Source organism: Giraffa tippelskirchi, chromosome 5 (assembly GCF_054371585.1).
Source record: "Giraffa tippelskirchi isolate mGirTip1 chromosome 5, T2T-mGirTip1v1.2.pri, whole genome shotgun sequence".
Taxonomy (NCBI): domain Eukaryota; kingdom Metazoa; phylum Chordata; class Mammalia; order Artiodactyla; family Giraffidae; genus Giraffa; species Giraffa tippelskirchi.
The window spans coordinates 51,090,134-51,106,852 of record NC_137279.1 but is presented as its reverse complement, the minus strand read 5'-3'; the positions used below and the strand labels follow the sequence as shown (position 1 = coordinate 51,106,852).

Below are 16,719 nucleotides of genomic sequence, written 5' to 3'. Positions count from 1 at the left end.
TCTTTGTCCAGATTTCCTCTTCTGATAAGTACACCAGTCACACTGGATTAGAGCCCACTTGTATGACCTCACTTTAACTTAATTACCTCTGTAAAGACACTCTCTCCAGAAACAGTCACCTTCTGAGGTACTGGAGGTTAGGATTTCAACACATTAATTTGGGGGACATGATTCAGCCTATAACACTGAAAACTTGGCTTCCTTCTTGCATATTTGTATATCTCTTTTATGGAAGTTTTTTTTTCAAACTGAAATCACAATATACTAACCTGTATCTCCCATGTTGTCAGTTCGCAGAGGGCTTCAGGGAGAACTGAAGTGGTTTGCAAATAAAAGTGAACAATAGGACACGGTAAAATGCTGTACCCAGTTCCTCCAGCACACCTCCAAGCTGCTCACTGGTGCTATCAGTGAGCATGAACTTGAGAGGAGAGAGACGGCGTGAGAGACCAGAGCCTGTTGCAGCCTCCTGGGGGATGATAGGTGAACCAGAGCTGGGTCAGGGAAATGAGGAGGAGAGACGTTATAGAGCGGTATGCCTGAGTTGGAATCTACATGCCTTAAGAAACATTGGTGAATAAAGAAAAGGAAGGAGTTCCATTGTGACCCAGTGTGTCATAAGATTCAAGAAATTTATAATTAAAGACTCCAGAGAAAAATTATGCAAAATGATTTTGCATGTCCACTATAATTTTTGTTATTTCTGGGTCAGTTTCAGTTGATTGATTTTTCTCCTTGTTATGGATTGTATTTTCCTGCTTCTTTGTATGTCTGGTATTTTTTGGTTGGATACCAGATGCTGAATTTTGCCTTGTTGGGTCCCAGATACTTTTGTGTTTCCTTTCAAAATTACTGAACTTTGTTTGGAGGTGTGGTTTTAAGATGTGTTTTTAATATTTGTTAGGTAGGACCAGAGCAACATTTAATCTAGGGATAATTTCCCCCCCGATACAGACATAAAACCCTTCTGTATACTCTACTGAGGCACCGTGATTCATGAGGGTTTTCACTCTGACTGGCTAAGAGCAGGAACTACTCCTGTCATTATCCAGGGACTGTTCTTCCTGAGGCTTTCTTGTGATTATTTTCCCAGCCTTAATTTTTTTCTCACATATGAGCTCATCAGTACTCAGCTGAAGGTTGGAGGAGAGCCCTCTGTTGGTCTCCTGAGCTGTCTTTCTATGCAGCTCTTTCACTTTTAGTACTTTGTCCTTTGAACACTAGGTACCTTAGCCCTTCTGTACACCCATATTTGTGTCCTCAACTCAAGGAGGCCATGGAACTCTACCTGGCCTCTCCTTCCTCCTTTCTGAGCCACATCCTAGAAACTCATAAGACCATAAGATGGACCAATGTAAGGCTCACATTTGTATTTCTGTTTCTCAGGGATCACTGTCCTTAGTTGCCTGATGTCTAGTTCTTGAAAACCATTGTTATATATATATACATATATATATATATGTATAAAAATTTTTTTAATGGAGTTTCCCTCATGACTCAGATGGTAAAGAATGTGCCTGGAATTCAGGAGACCCAGGTTCGATCCCCAGGTTGGGAAGATTCTTTGGAGAAGGGAATGCCAACTCACTCTAGTATTCTTGCCTGGGAAATCCCATGGACAGTGGAGCCTAGTGGGCTACAATCCATGAGGTTGTAAGAGTCGGATATGACTTAGTGACTAAACCACCACCCACCATATATATTTTAATATTTATTTTATTTTTGACTGCGCTGGGTCTTCAGTGCTGGGTGCAAGCTTTCTCTTGTTGTGGCAAGCAGGGCTTACTCTTTAGTTGTGGTGCACAGGTTTCTCATTGAGGTGGCTTCTCTTGCTGCAGAGTATAGGCAGTAGGCCCGAGGGCTTCAGTAGTTGTGGCTTATGGGCTTAGTTGCCTCTTGGCATGTGGGATCTTCCTGGACTAGGGAGCAGACCCATGTTCCCTGCATTGGCAGGTGAACTCTTAACCACCAGACTACAAGGAAAGCTTTTGTTTTATAGATTTTGTCTGTCTTTCTTGGTAGGTTCATGCAGAAGATAAATCTGGTCCCCTTTACTCCATTTTAGCTGGAACTGGAAGTCAAATAGTCTACAGTTATCTTTTTATTTTTAAGTAATATATTTAAATTTACATTTCTTAGTCTATCAACTCCAAAAATGAATCAGTGTCTTAACTCTTCCTAAGAAATTCAAAAACATTTGCACTCTGATAGTACCCTCCCCCCCTACTTTGGATCTCCTGTTTTTGGCACATTCTGAAATTTTTTCCATAATATATTATCATCAAAAGCTTATTATTTTAAAATTGTGTAGCTCTTCTTCTAAGATATTTATAATGATCTCATCATGTTTTGTAACTCTAGTTACCAGTTAAGATTCATTTCTATGTTTAACTGAATTCAGAGCATTACTAGTTTTTTCTTTTTTTAAAAAAAAACTACTTCAGCTTCTTCCTGCATAAGTTTATTATTTTGATTGCAAAATCCACTGTTGAAGGCAGCTTGTGCCATTTACATTGGTGAATTTGCATTGGCTTCTATTATTAGCTTTTAGGCTAAGCACACCTAGAATGGATGAGTCTCTCTGAGTACTCATTTGACCAATTTTGTGAGAGATTCATGAGGAATCTAATATGCTATTTTGTTCATTTATAATGAAAAATTTAAGTCCTTTCAGGACCAAGGTACATTCTCTGGTCAGTGTGTTGTGTCTCAATAGGGAAGTATACTCAGAAGGTCAAATTTTTCCAAAGCTTCTAGGTTTTTCTGTAATCACAGCAAAGTAGTTGTGGGGGTGAGTTGCACTTTTAAAATAGTTAAGGGTATCAGGTTCAGAGCACCAGTCTCTACTGTAGAGATGTCCCCAATATGTGCACCCAGAATCTGTGGGCCAAGGCATCTCCTTTCCTGCATATCTTGAGTAGGTCCCCACAGTTGCCTCTGACATTTGTTTAGTCTGTTTCATTGCTAATTTAATGCCTTCCTTGTTTATTCCAATTTAATTGCTTCAACTTTGGATCTGCAACAATACTGAAAGAATTTGCTTGTTTATCCAGTGTTTGTCTCCTTAAGAGTTGAGTGTTAGTTTTACACTTTCAGTTTTGGGGGAACTTTGCAGTTGCCTCTCAGACAATGATCTCCTTTCTTGGAATGCCTACCTGTTACTTGTGACTTGTTCCCGCCTTATTCTGCTTGTTCCTTTTTTAATAATGGTCTTATTGTTCCCAACTGTCAGGATCTTGAGAGATGTCCTATATGTATTTGCATTCTACTTAATATTTAGTACAGCATCTTACACAGAGAAAGTGTTTAATAGATATTTGTCAATTGGAATAAAAAGATAGATTCCTTGATCTCCTTCTGTTCTTTGCCATCTTAATGCCCAGATGTAGACTGATGCCCCATGTGTTTTTTAAAAAGGAGATTTGGAAACCTATTTGAGTCCACTTAATATTACAAGGCAGGCTTCCTGGATGGCTCAGAGGCAAAGAATCTGCCTGCCAATGCAGGAGACGCAGGTTCGATCCCTGGGTCTAGAAGATCCCCTGGAGGAGAAAATGGCAACATGCTCCAATATTCTTGCCTGGGAAATCCATTGACAGAGGAGCCTGGTGGGCTATAGTCCATGGGGTTGCAAAGAGCTGGACATGACTTAGCAATTGAAACAACAACAAAAAGCAATATTACAAGACATGAGTGACTCAAGTCATAGGAAAAGGTAGATGGTGGGTAAACGGGGAGGGAAGGGAACTATCAGTTCAAGAAGGAAAATACAAATGAAAATGCCAAGACAGGTATTACTATATTGAGCATAAAAGTTTAAGTTTTTCAAATAGAGTAATTATGTCGATGGTTCAGAGTTTATCAGAGCAGAATTAATTAGTTATTGCCCACCCTAAAGGCAGCCTCCCTGACAACAGAACCCAATTATTTCAGCTACAGTTTAGAGGTGGAGTAAAGTAACAGGCTTCTAATAGGGACTAATCAGTTCTGCCCACGTTCCTGTATGAAACAGTGTTCAGATGAAACTCAATGGATTTCAGTGCCAAAGAATAGTGAGGTAATGCCCATTGTGTGTGGCAAAGAGACTGCAATTTCACTGGTCATCAGTGAGGTCAGGAATGCTGGCAGAAGGGGATGTAGGAATGTGGACGTGCATCCCCATTCATTCACACCAGCTCTGGCCCTTCCCCTTGTTCACCCCTTTCCAAGGCTCTGCCCAGGGTTAATCACCTCCCGACTCACGTCTTCCACTCCAGGTGTGCTGGGGTAGGTGTACTTGTTGTACATTCCCACACCACACTATGTTTCCATACTACCCTGTGCTTCCTGAGACTGTAGCCCTAAAACCACTGAACCATAACTGCCCATTTACTTCTTTGTCTGTCTCAGGGGTAGGACTGTGTCTTCTTCATCTCTGAATAAAGTGCTGTTGGGCTGCACCCCACAGGCCTGCAACCCTTGTCCTTGCCCAGCCACACAACCAAAGGAAGAGCCTTGAGATAGCAACTGAGACCTCAGTGATCTATTGGATAAGGAATGTTTAAACTTCTGAAGCAAGGTCCTGGGGTGACCGTGTAAGACAGACAGCAGGCAGGACACAGCAGCAGTCTTTGCTGCTCTGGTGGGGGAGAAGGAGTCTATAATGGGAACTGACATCAGGTTGGCTCACCAGTTACCAGGGAAACCAGCAGAGGGGCACATCCCTCATAGCCCCTCCGGTTAGTCACCTGGGCAGATGTTTTCCCTTTGATAAACTATTGTAGTGGTGCTGTTCTGATCTGAACAGTGATTGATTAGGACAACCCCTGGCTGGGGCCAGAGGGCAAGTATGCAGGCAGTTACTGATTAAGCTTTATGATTAGGAGGGAAGGTCAGGCCTGCGACTGGGGTGCAGGTGAAGCAGACACTGGTTAGGAAGAGGGTGTACAGAGAGCAAGAGAACCACCAACTTATTTATTTGTGGCTGTGTTGGGTCTTTATTGCTGTGTGCTGTGTGAGCTTTTCTCTAGTTGCAGCAAGTGGGGACTACTCCATAGTTGCAGTGTTTGGACTTCTCATTGCTGTGGCTTCTCTTGTTGCGGAGCACTGGCTCTAGGGTGCACAGGCTTCAGTAGTGTGGCACGTGGGCTCAGTAGTTATGGCTCTTGGGCTCTAGAGCAAGGTTGTGGTGCATGGACTTAGTTGCTCCGAGACATGTAGGAGCTTCCGGGATCAGGGATCAAACCTGTGTCTCCTGCATTGGCAGGTGGATTCTTTACCACTGAGTCACCAGGGAAGCCCTGAGAACTGCCATCTTGATTGGCCTGACTGTACAAATGCTTAGCACACAGTGGTGTTGAAGAGTGTTCAAGATGTGCCTGTAGGAAGACCATGAGGATTAGAGGAGGAGCGGGTGCCTTTGAGACGCTCACTCACCTGGCTGTTAAGGACAGGCGCATACTTGATGACAGAGATGCTAAGGCTTTCTCCAGACTACAAATGTTACACATCGGGAACTCTAGGCACAGGTAAGTTGAGTACAGACTACCCTGGGATTTTTACCATCATAGATACTCGGTTGGAGAGATGTGAAAGTGTGCTTCCTTTACGGGGACTCTCAGGAGCTTATTTGGCTCTTCTGGACAGGTGGCCTTCTCGCCAGTTGGCTTGTTTCCTGCCATCTTTTCCTAGTGGTGCTGCTTAGCCTATAAGATGCAGATTGGGTTTCTTCTCCCCTGGCAAGAATTCCTTGCTGTTTCACTCCCACGCCCAAATCTGGTTAGGAGGCCTCCAGTGGGGGGTGGCCACGTTGTGAGTTAGTTTGAGGTTTGGGGGACCCAGCTCATTCACCAGGTTTCGCTCTCTTTAGACTGCGGGCATCTCTCCACTCCCACTGTCCTCCCACCACAGTCCCCCTACTAAAAATCTGTGCTCCTCTCGGAGGTAGCGCTCCCTAAAATTGGATGTATACTTTTTCGGTCTTCTTCCTATGCATTTACACATAGAACATCAAAAGTAGAGTTTGGATTCTTTTCTTTCTTCTTTTTACAAATGAGTTCATACTACAGATTCTTTGGTTCTAGGGTCTTTCTTCTTTCTTTTACTTCCTTTCTTCCTCCACTTCTTTCCTTCCCTCCCTCCCCTCCTTCCTTCCTTCCTTCCTCTCTCTCTCCCTTCCTTTCCCTCCTAACAAAGTGGATGTTTATAAGGAATTATCTCCCTCTTCTAAGGGCCTATAAACTACTTAATTTGCATTCAAATAATTGTCACCTCTGTAGGAAGCATCCATTTGCTGCAGGTCAACTATGCAGTTTGTTGAGGATTAATCAACCATGTGGTTTTCCAAAGCTTCTCTCTTTTCTCTCCATAGGCATAAATAATCCACCTTGGGGGGAGGAGTAGAAAACCATTCCAGAGACCAAAGGGCAAGAGTCTCAGTTGTGAAAGTGCTGTTGATGCCTTGGATTTCTTGTTCTCTGCTCAATTCCTATCTGTCCCCTGGCCCTGAACACCCACTACTGTTCTGCCTGGAAACACAGCCTGACCTTGCCTGGGCGAAACGTAGTTGAAGAAGCGTCTCTGCCTGCCTTTGTGCACATTCACCTTGGAATGATGTAAAAATGATCAAACAGTTGACTACAGTTCTTACGGCAGAGCCACGTTTCTGTGAATGAATAACATTTATTCAATATTTACTCTGTGCCAGGCACAGTTATAAATGCTTTACATGTATTAACTCAGTTAATCCTCCCAACCTTTTACTGTGGATTCTATCACGCTCCTTATTTTATAGATGAGGAAAATGAGGCTCAGAGAGGTTGAGCCACTTCCCTCAGGATGCACAGTGAATTATGGAGAAAAAATTTGAACATGAGCAGTCTGACTCCAGATCCTGTGCTCATAGTGTGGAAAGTGTTGCCTCCAGATGTAATTACAGTTTAATGAAGACCAACAACATTTCAGTCACTGTGGGAAGAACTTGGATTTGACAAGGCCTTTAATGGTCCTTCTTTGCAGATTCAGGACAAAGCTGGCCAGCACTGTTTTAAAGATCTAGAAACTCTTCCTTGGAGGCGCCGTCCTACATCATTTAAAAAAATAAAATGCTACAGGAAATGTAATTTTTTTGCCTGTAAACACTTGGAAGACCTGTAAGAAATAATTTTGCTTTCAAAGCAATCAGGCTATGAACAGTTTACTTAATTCACTACTGGCTGTAGTTTCTCATTTACACTTGGAATTTTTGTGAAGAAAGAAATCCTAACCTGCAGATTGTTTTTAAGCATAATGAAAATTTTATGAATATTAATTTAACAAATGAGGCTGACATAATATTACATTTTATAGGCATATAGTTAAGCATTTATCGATTGTGGTGTTATAGCATTCTTTTCATAGTTTTGATATATATACTTTTTTTAAATAATCCTAAACTTTTCCCTTGCCCTTGAATGGACTTGTAGACCCAACACTGTGGCTATGGGACCTAATGAATACTTTCATTCATTCATGTTCCTGGCCATACTCCATACCTGCTTGTTCCTTGCAGCTGATCATAAGTAGGCAGAATAACTGACCCTCCAGCCCAGGTGGCTGTCTGTAAGGCCCCTCCTGCCCCAGATGTGTTGCTCATTGGCAGCCGGTGAAGTTTTACAGGGACTTAGCTAAGACTGATGAGGAAGAGTGGCTGTAACTTACAGCAGGCATAGTGTGTCGATCTTATCACGAAGTCCTCCCTCATTCAGTTCTTCCAATCCATTGCCTGCAATCTTGAGGTATTCGCTTTCTTTCCTTGAATCTTGAAGAGAGAAACTGCCACCCCTGTAGCTAGGTTTTCCAGTCTTTTTGTATCACTTGCCCTTAGCTTTGTAATGGTTCCTCTCTGCTTTACTGTGTTCTCTCCCAGGTCATCTGGAACAGCACAGTGGTTGCAAAGTGGCTTTGGAAATCAGACATCCTAATCATCACAGCCCACTTGGTAAAAGGTCACAGAGGTAAGATGTGGGGTGGAGACTGTGAAAGGAGCTGAGGAGCGCCCAGGAACAACTTTTCTTACTTCATATTTTCATTTCAACCCCGTGCTGCAGTTTCTGGAAGATGGAGGTATCGTTTTCAGCTTTTCAAGTCAGTTAATTACACTGCTGTGAGCTAGCAAAATAATTAATAAATGTTAGCATTTGCATGTCATTTTAATTAAGAAATAAATGTCTTTAAATGAAAAAGTGCCTGCCAGCTTATACATTAATTACCAGAGTACTGAAAGTACCCTTTGCAAGGTGGCTCCCAAAGTACCCTGGGAAAATGAGCTATCAATCACTTTTTGCTTGTATGAGTCACGGTGATGTCTTTCTTTGGAATTCAAACTGCCAGCCAGGTTATGAGAGGGGGTGCTAACCCTGATAGGAGGAGGGTAGTCATCTCAACTCTCTATATAGATGGGGTGGTAGCAGACAATTGGGGCTCTATGCAGTTTTACTTCCATGGATGTTTCTGTTAATAATACCTTCTGTTTTCTACTCTTTTATTAAAAAAGGAAGTGACAGGGTCTTCCCTGGTGGTCCAGTGCTTAAGAATCTGCCTGCCAATACCGGGGACACAGGTTTGATCCCTGGTTTGGGAAAACCCCACATACTGCGGGGCAACTAAGCCCATGTACCACAACTGCTGAGCCCATGCTCTAGAGCCTGTGCTCCGCAACAACAGAAGCCACTGCAAGAAGCCCGGTGTACCACAGCTAGAAAAAAGCCCACATGCAGAAACGAAGACCTTCCTCTGTCCATGAGATTTCCAAGGCAAGAATACTAGAATGGGTTGCCATTTCCTTCTCCTAGGGAATCTTCCTGACCCAGGGATCAAACCCAGGTCTCCTGTGCTGCAGGAGGTCTTCTGCATTGCAGGAAGATTCTTTATTGACTGAGCCACCAGGGAAGCCCAATGAAGGCCCATCACAGCCAAAAATAAATAAATAAATAAAAATGTTGAAAAAGAGATGACAATGCTTTGTCATATCATGAAATTAACTTCTCTGTGCTTGGTTGTCTATTCCTTACATTTTCCCAGGGTTTTCACACAGTCTCTGTGAGATAATCAGGTGTAGGCTCTCAGGGGCAGGAGTTAGGTCTATCTAGATTGCTCCTCTTTTATAAGATTTTCTTATTTTTCATTTTAAAGAAGCATTTTAAAAGCTGTGAAATATAACACAATTAAGAAAAATGCATGAAAGTTAAAAGAAGATTTTAAAAGTTATTATATGGCAAATACTCAGGTCAAAAGTAGAGCGTTGCTAGCATATCAAAACCTCATGTTTATTTCTTTCTAATTTTCTATCTCCCTGAAGGTAACCATCATCTTGACTTTGATGGTTATCATGTCTTTGCTTTTTTTTCCCCCAGTAGTTTTGCCACTTAAGTATGAATCCCTAAACACCAAATTTTAGTTTTACTTGTTATTGAACTTTGTATAATCCTAGAGTAGGTTTCACTCAGCACTGTATTTGCGAAATTCATCCATATCGTCAGATGTAACGTTGATGTATTAATTTTCACTATGGTACACCATGGAAGAGCTAGACCACAATTTATTTATCCATTTTTACTCTTGGTGGACATTTGCCTCATGATAATGATGCTGCTGTGAACATTCTTTCTTGTGCATGTCTTTTGGTGTGCATCTTATGCATATGTGATTCTACTTCTAGGTATTTCCAAACCTACAAATGAAATTTTGGGGTCACAGGCTGAGCTTATTAGTAGTCAAGATTGCAAACAGTTTTCCAAAGTGACTGAACCATTTTGCACACTCTTCAGTAACATCAGGGAACTTCTGTTGTCCCATGTTTTCTCCAGTACTTGGTGTTACCAGATTTTTTTAGATTTAACCATCCAAGTGAGTGTTAAGTGATATCTTGTGGTTTTAGTGTGTATTCCTGACTTGATTAATGATATTAGGCAACTTTTCATAAGTGTATTGGCCATTAGGGTATCCTCTTTTGTGGAACATCTTTTCAAGTCTTTTGCCCTTTTTTTCTATTCAGTTCTTTGTTGTTTTTTAAAATTTTTAATTGACTTTTAGTAGTTTTATTTATAGTCTGGTTATGGTCCCCGTATCAGTCAAACGTGTTGAAGTTACCTTCTCCCACCCTGGTTTGTCTTTTCACTCTCTTCTGCCTTCCAAAACAGAAGTTCTTAATTTTGATAAATAAAGGTTCTTAATTGTAATGTATTCCAATGAATTCTTTTTTTTCTTGTATAGTTTGTAGGTTTCCTTTCTTGGTCATAAATGCATTCTCTTATATTATTATTGTTATTTTTAAAAATAAGTTTGTTTATTTTTGGCTGCACTGGGTCTTCGTTGCTGCATATGGGCTTCCTCTACTTGGGGTAAGAGGGGGCTGGCTGCTCTCTAGTTGCGGTGCATGGGCTTCTCTTGTTGCTGATCACAGGCTCTAGGTGCATGGGCTTTAGTTGTTGCAACATGCGGGCTCAGTAGATGTGGCTTAAGGGCTTAGTTGCCCAGAGTATGTGGAATCTTCTTGGACCAGGGGTCGAACCCATGTCCCCTACATTGGCAGGCAGATTTCCAACCTCTGGACCACCAGGGAAGTCCCCACTTGTATTATTTTTTAAAGTTTAAACTTTTTTGTCTTTCATATTTTTCTGTCTTTTTCTTTTCATATTTAGATCTATAGTTCACCCAGAACTAATTTTTGTGAATGGTATGAGAGGAAACTAAGTTTTATTTTTTTCCTTTATGTTCATTTGATCTTGTCCCTTTATTGAGAAGACTGTCTTTCCCCCATAACTCTAATATTTATGCTGAGGTCACAGTTCTCCCAGGCTATTGCCTATCAGTGCCTGAGCATAGAGGGTACTAAAGCCTCATTTCTGTCCATGTGGGATACCTCTAATAGGGGCATTTGCTTGGAGACTACTCATTGGTCTACTGAGACTCTCAGGACTGCATTGTGGTCAGAGGCTCTTCATACCCAGACTTCCTTCTGCCCCTCATAGGTGTCAGACCTACAGTGGGGTCCAAAGGCTCTCTCCACCTTCTGCCACTCCCTCCCTCTCTCTTTATCCTTCATGTGCTGTCCCTCTCCTTACCATTGCCCTCCCCCCACCCCAGTCAACATCTTGCAAATCTAATCCCATCTTGGCTTGGTTTCTTGGAGGACCTGAACTGATACAGGGTGGGAAGACCTTCGAGTAAGAGAGTCATAATTCAATGTCGAGATGACAAAAAACTGGGCTGAATTCAGGGCAAAAGAGAGTGGATGAGGAGAATGAATTGAAGGACTCTCTGAAAATAGAGTGAATGGAAACTGTGCTTGACAATGTGAAGGGCAAGGGAGGGGGTGGAGTTGAAGGTGACTAAGATTGAGACTAAATCATTGTGTCATGGAGGTGGAGCTCATTGGAGGGAACCATCAATGACACTTCCCTCATAGCTCGGTAAAGAACCCACCAGCAATGCAGGAGACCCCAGTTCGATTCCTGGGTCAGGAAGAACCGCGGGAGAAGGGCTAGGCTACCCACTCCAGTATTTTTGGGCTTCCCTCGTGGCTCAACTGGTAAAGAATCTGCCTGCAATTCCATGGACACGACTGAGTGACCTTCACTTTCACTCAATGACACTAGTTCTGTGCTAATTAAGGGATTATTTTGGATTAAAAACTTAATAGCAATGTTAAATTACATTTGTATTGGATCTAACAGTTTACTGAGTGCCTTTGCACTTCATCTCACTCTTTAACAAAGGGGAGGAGGGGGAAACACGTTAGGGAGGTCCTATTCTTTTCCTGTTGTCTTTACTGCCACCTCTCCCACATCAGACTGTCTCTTCACTTCTTTTTCCAAGGGCTGAAGATTCAGTTGAAGGGATTGATCAGGTAAGGCCATTTTTAGTCAAGGTAAAAGGTCCAGGTAGTGTTAGCTCATGGCAAGCCTGTGTATGGTGGGAGAGGTCTTAAGGCAATGTGATGGTTGGAGAGGGGATGGGGGTCTGGGATCTATGTTGATTTGGCTGGGAGACACCATATTTCAGAATACTTAGGGATGGTGACTTCACACAGGGTGGTAAAATGCTGATTTTTAGGGGTTATTATCAAGAAGGGGAGAGAGACATGATGGAAAGTGAAAAGTGTCAATGAGAGGCAAAGACCATTATGAGTGGACCAGGAGAGGGACAGAAATGTATTAAAATGTTTCGATAGGGTTGCATGGTGTATGCATGTGTGTGTGTGTATATATATCCTAACCTCAAGTAGGGTAATGAAAAAAAGAATTTATGGAGAAAAAAGAAGTGTGAAAGATGTGTGGAATCAGAAAGATTCCAATGAACTTTAAGATCCTTAAGACTGGCAGCCATTAATGTAGGCTCAGTCAGCTGGTCCATCTCAAGCATCTCCCATAGCTGCTAGGCACTACAGATGCTGTGTCTGGGAAGAAAGCTAGACTTTGAAGTTCCTTTCCATTCTAGGATTGGACAGACAGGTATTTATTTAAAAGAGCCAGATGGTTCAAGGGAGTTTCTAAGTTTATACTGTTGGGTACCAGGTTTCAGTCTAAATTTGAGCTCTGGATTTCTGCTTTCCTGTTGGCCCTGGATTGAGAATAGCCTCTCATTTACCAGCCATCTGGTCCCTCCAAATCTCTCCTGCTGAGTGGTGTCTCCAAATATCTTCCCAGAGAGGACAGAACCTCCAATAAAATCTGGAAGGTGAATGTATATTTTTTCCACTAGAGGATCCATAGGTAGAATCCTGGGGAGGAATAGGTCTCCATGTTGAAAGAATCCATGTGACATGAATCACATTGATATTGATTTGATAGGGTGGGCTCCCTTGAGCAGTCACATGTTGAAGTGTGCCCTGTATGGGGAATCTATGCCTATGCTTCTAGATCTTTGGTTTCTTGAGGGTTCCTTTTGTAAACCAGCAGGCTCTGGTGCTAATTATTCATCATCTAGCATCAATAAACATTTATAAGTGCCTGCTGTGTGCAAGGCAATGGTGGCACAAAGGGGTAGAAGAGTCACACCAGAGTTTGTACCATATCATTTGTTAGAAAAGATGACAAAACTAGAGAACAATTTAGCTTTGACCATAACAATTATTATTTTTGGGAAAAGAATTCATTATTATCTCCATCAGTACCACACTTGCATAGAAGAGGTTAAGTTGTCACCGGGGCTTGTAGAGATGAAAGTGAAAGTGTTAGTTGCTCAATCGTGTCTGACTCTTTGCGACCCCATGGGCTGTAGCCCACCGGGCTCCTCTGTCCATAGAATTTTCCAGGCAAGAATGCTGGAGTGGGTTGCCATTTCCTTCTGCAGGGAATCTTCCCAACCCAGGGATTGAACCCGCGTCCCTTGTGTTTCCTGCATTGGCAGGCAGATTCTTTACCACTGTGCCACCTGGGGAGCCATCAAGGGAGCTTGAAGAGACCTTAAGGTTAATTACACAGTTAACTTTCTCTGCTTTCCACTCAAACCCTGGCCTTGACAACTCAGCATTTTGGACCTGGTGAGAGCAGGTCAAAATGAATGTCAGGGGCTAACTGGAAGAGGATGCATGCATGCTTAATTGCTTCAGTCATGTCTGACTCTTTGCGACCCCATGGACTGTAGCCTGCCAGGCTCCTCTGTCCATGGGAAGTCACAAAATGGACCCATGGGACCAGAGGTGCTGAAAAGAATTGAATGGAGGTGTTACCACGTAGTTTGCTGGGGGAAGTCTGGAGTTTGGGGGCTGGGGGTGGAGATGTGAGTCTCAAGCCCTTCCTTCTGAGCACCAGATGGCAGAGCCACCTCACTGCACTCTGCCTGTTGCCTGGCCCATGTGCCTGCGTGGTGCTGGCCTGCTGTGTCTCACACCAGGATCCCTCTATCTGCTGGGAGGAATAATTATAGTTGAAACAGATGTATGGCAATACCTGGATGGATGCAGCTCAATTGACTCCTGACAGGTCTCTGGCTAAGAGAGCCTGAAGCAGCTACAGTGCTAGAAGAGCAAGTGGGGAGCAAAGGGGTGAGTGGGTGAGATAGTGTAGGACTAAGCAGGTGATGGGTAGACATTGCCCCACTTCCTGGTCTTCTTCTGTCTCACCTTACAGATGCCCCTAAGTCTGTGTGTGGGCAGGTCTGGAATTGAAAAAAGTCATTTCTTCCATTCAGCAGAGGTATGCTGTGCTGTGCTTTGTTGCTGAGTCATGTCTTGACTCTTTGCAACCCCACAGATTGTAGCTCTCCAGGCTCCTCTGTCCATGGAATTCTCCAGGCAAGAATACTGGAGTGGGTTGCCATGCCCTCCTCCAGGGGATCCTCCTGACCCAGGGATCAAACCCACATCTCCCGCATTGCAGGCGGATTCTTTACCAGCTGAGCTACCAGGGAAGCTCTCAGAAGAGGTATTCTCATCACCAATAGTCAGGCTGTCAAGCTGGTGACCATTCCTGGATATACACTTTGCAGTGCTGGAGGCTCCTCTTCATATACGTGTGCATGCTCATTCGCTTCAGTGGTGTCCAACTTTTTGTGACCCTATGGACTATAGTCCACCAGGCTCTTCTGTCGATGGGATTCTCCAGGCAAGAATACTGGAGTGGATTGCCATGCCCTCCTCTATGGGATCTTCCCAACCCAGGGATTGAACCTGTGACTCCCATGTCTCCAGCATTGCTGGCGGATTCTTTACCCACTGAGCCACGTGGGAAGCACCTTTCCCTGTACAGCAGGGGAGTTTCTAGGAGTTGAAGACCTGAGTGTATGGGAGGGACCATGCTGCAAATGTTTTTCTCTTGCAAAAATTTTAAACCAGTCTTTACCTGTAATTTCAGTTTGTACTGTCCAGCTGCATTCCTTGAATCACTGTCAGGTCCCAGCCAGACCTCCCAGCTGGCATCATCCTTGCAGCCAAGTGCAGGAGAGGGAGGTGGATGGATCATGCCCTCTGCTCTTTAGGACTAAGGCTGGACATTTTCTGGGCTTGTCTGGTGGGCATGATCCCAAGGAGAGCATGAACCCAGCTCCGCCCTTCTTGCAATCTTTGCTTCAGTCCCTCCGATCCATCTAGAATCCAGAAGGAAACTCGGCTCGCTCCAGAGCCTCCACACCTGCAACTCCCCAACTTGGGGCTTTCTCTGCTTGCTTCTTATACCACCCCAACTCGGTTAGGGGAAGCACACTGACTGAAACTGCCCACCCTGGCCAGGCACCTTAGTAACCATTTGCGTGAGTTATTTTATGACAGGAGGTCCTCGTAAGGAACATGGAACTAACACGCCACCACCAATCAGAAGAGTTTGGGAAAGGTCAAAAGGCAACACCACTGTCTGACTACTTCCCAGAATCCTTCTCACTGACATCTGTCTTGGCTGAGCAATGTGTGCGCCACTAGGAAGGACTCTCAGTCAGAATGATTGGCCTGAAACAACCTGGAAACTAACACCATCGCCATAAAACCCGAAACTTCGAGCCACGTGGCAGAGCAGTTCTCCTGGTTTCCCTTACCCTACTGCTCTCCGCCTGGGTGCCCCTTTCCCAATAAAATCTCTTACTTTGTCGACATATGTGTCCCTTTAGACAATTCATTTCTGAGTGTTAGACAAAGCCCACTTTTGGGCCCTGGAAGGGATCCCCCTTCCTGCAATGATGCCACCACATCAGATTAACTCCTACTCCTTGTTAGAACCAGAGGTTAGTGTTGAACTCTCTGGGAATTCTGAGCCAGCCAGCCTGGGGCCCTCTGCTCTCATGGCTGCCCCTGCTTCTCCTCTTTGTGTGCCCAGGTGCTCAGTCGTGTCCAACACTTTGTGATCCCCTGGACTGAGCTCACCAGGCTACTCTGTCCATGGGATTCTCCAGGCAAGAAGACCGAGTGGGTTGCCATTCCCTTCTCCAGGGGATCTTCCCAACCCGGGGATCAAACTCTGGTCTCCTGCATGACAGGCAGATTGTTTGTCATCTGAGCCACCAGGGAAGCCCCATTTTACACATGGCAGTGCATATGCATCGATGCTATTCTCTCAATTTGTCCCATCCTCTCCTTCCTCCCTCCCTTGTGTCTGGTCTGGGGCTCTTTGTATGACAGATGTTTTCAAACTGATTTAGGGACTTATAGCATGTGGGCCACAGTACAATCCAAGAGCAGGCATGGAGCAAGCCATTAGCTTTTCTCCTTTCTTGCTTGTTGTATACCATGTAATAATGTGGAGGACCAGGCTGAGATAGTGTGCTGGCTTGCAGGCATCCCTTGTGCCTTGATTTTTATTCCTTTCACCATTCAGCTGTGGCTTCTCTCATAATGGTTTCACCAAAGTACCATTTTCTAGTTGAAAAGAGAACTAAAGAGGTAGAAATCAAGATTCGAGAGAGAATGAAACTCTTTTAGATACTTATTTTTAATAAAGTTGTCATAAATAACTAGATTGTAAGATTGGAGACTGGGAGCGAACAGACTTGTTTGTCTCTGTCTTTGAATAGATCTGGAATCTGATCCTATAGTCTTCCATCTACCAAGTAGTATTGGAGTTATGAGAGAGCCACTATTTAGTTTTGCTCAAATTTTTTCTAAAATGTTTATAGTGAAACAAGAACTAGAAGAAGAATGGGCACCTAGCATATGCCAACTACTCTGCTGTGTATTTTACTGGGTCATCATCTCATTTAATTGTTTTGATTAAATATTGAGAAGCTTCAAAGAGTATTCATAAAATATATGTGATGTGTAAAGAACTATAATAG

The 16,719-nt window shown here is 43.5% G+C and overlaps 1 protein-coding gene across 1 annotated transcript in view; it reads left to right on the top strand.

Moving 5' to 3' along the window:
- Positions 1–16,719, top strand: part of CNIH3 (cornichon family AMPA receptor auxiliary protein 3) — a 281,577-nt gene that overhangs the window by 93,377 nt on the left and 171,481 nt on the right. The window contains exon 2 of the mRNA XM_081491569.1: positions 7,886–7,973. Within this exon, the coding sequence (XP_081347695.1) occupies positions 7,886–7,973 (88 nt within the window). The remainder of the gene's footprint in view (positions 1–7,885; positions 7,974–16,719) is intronic.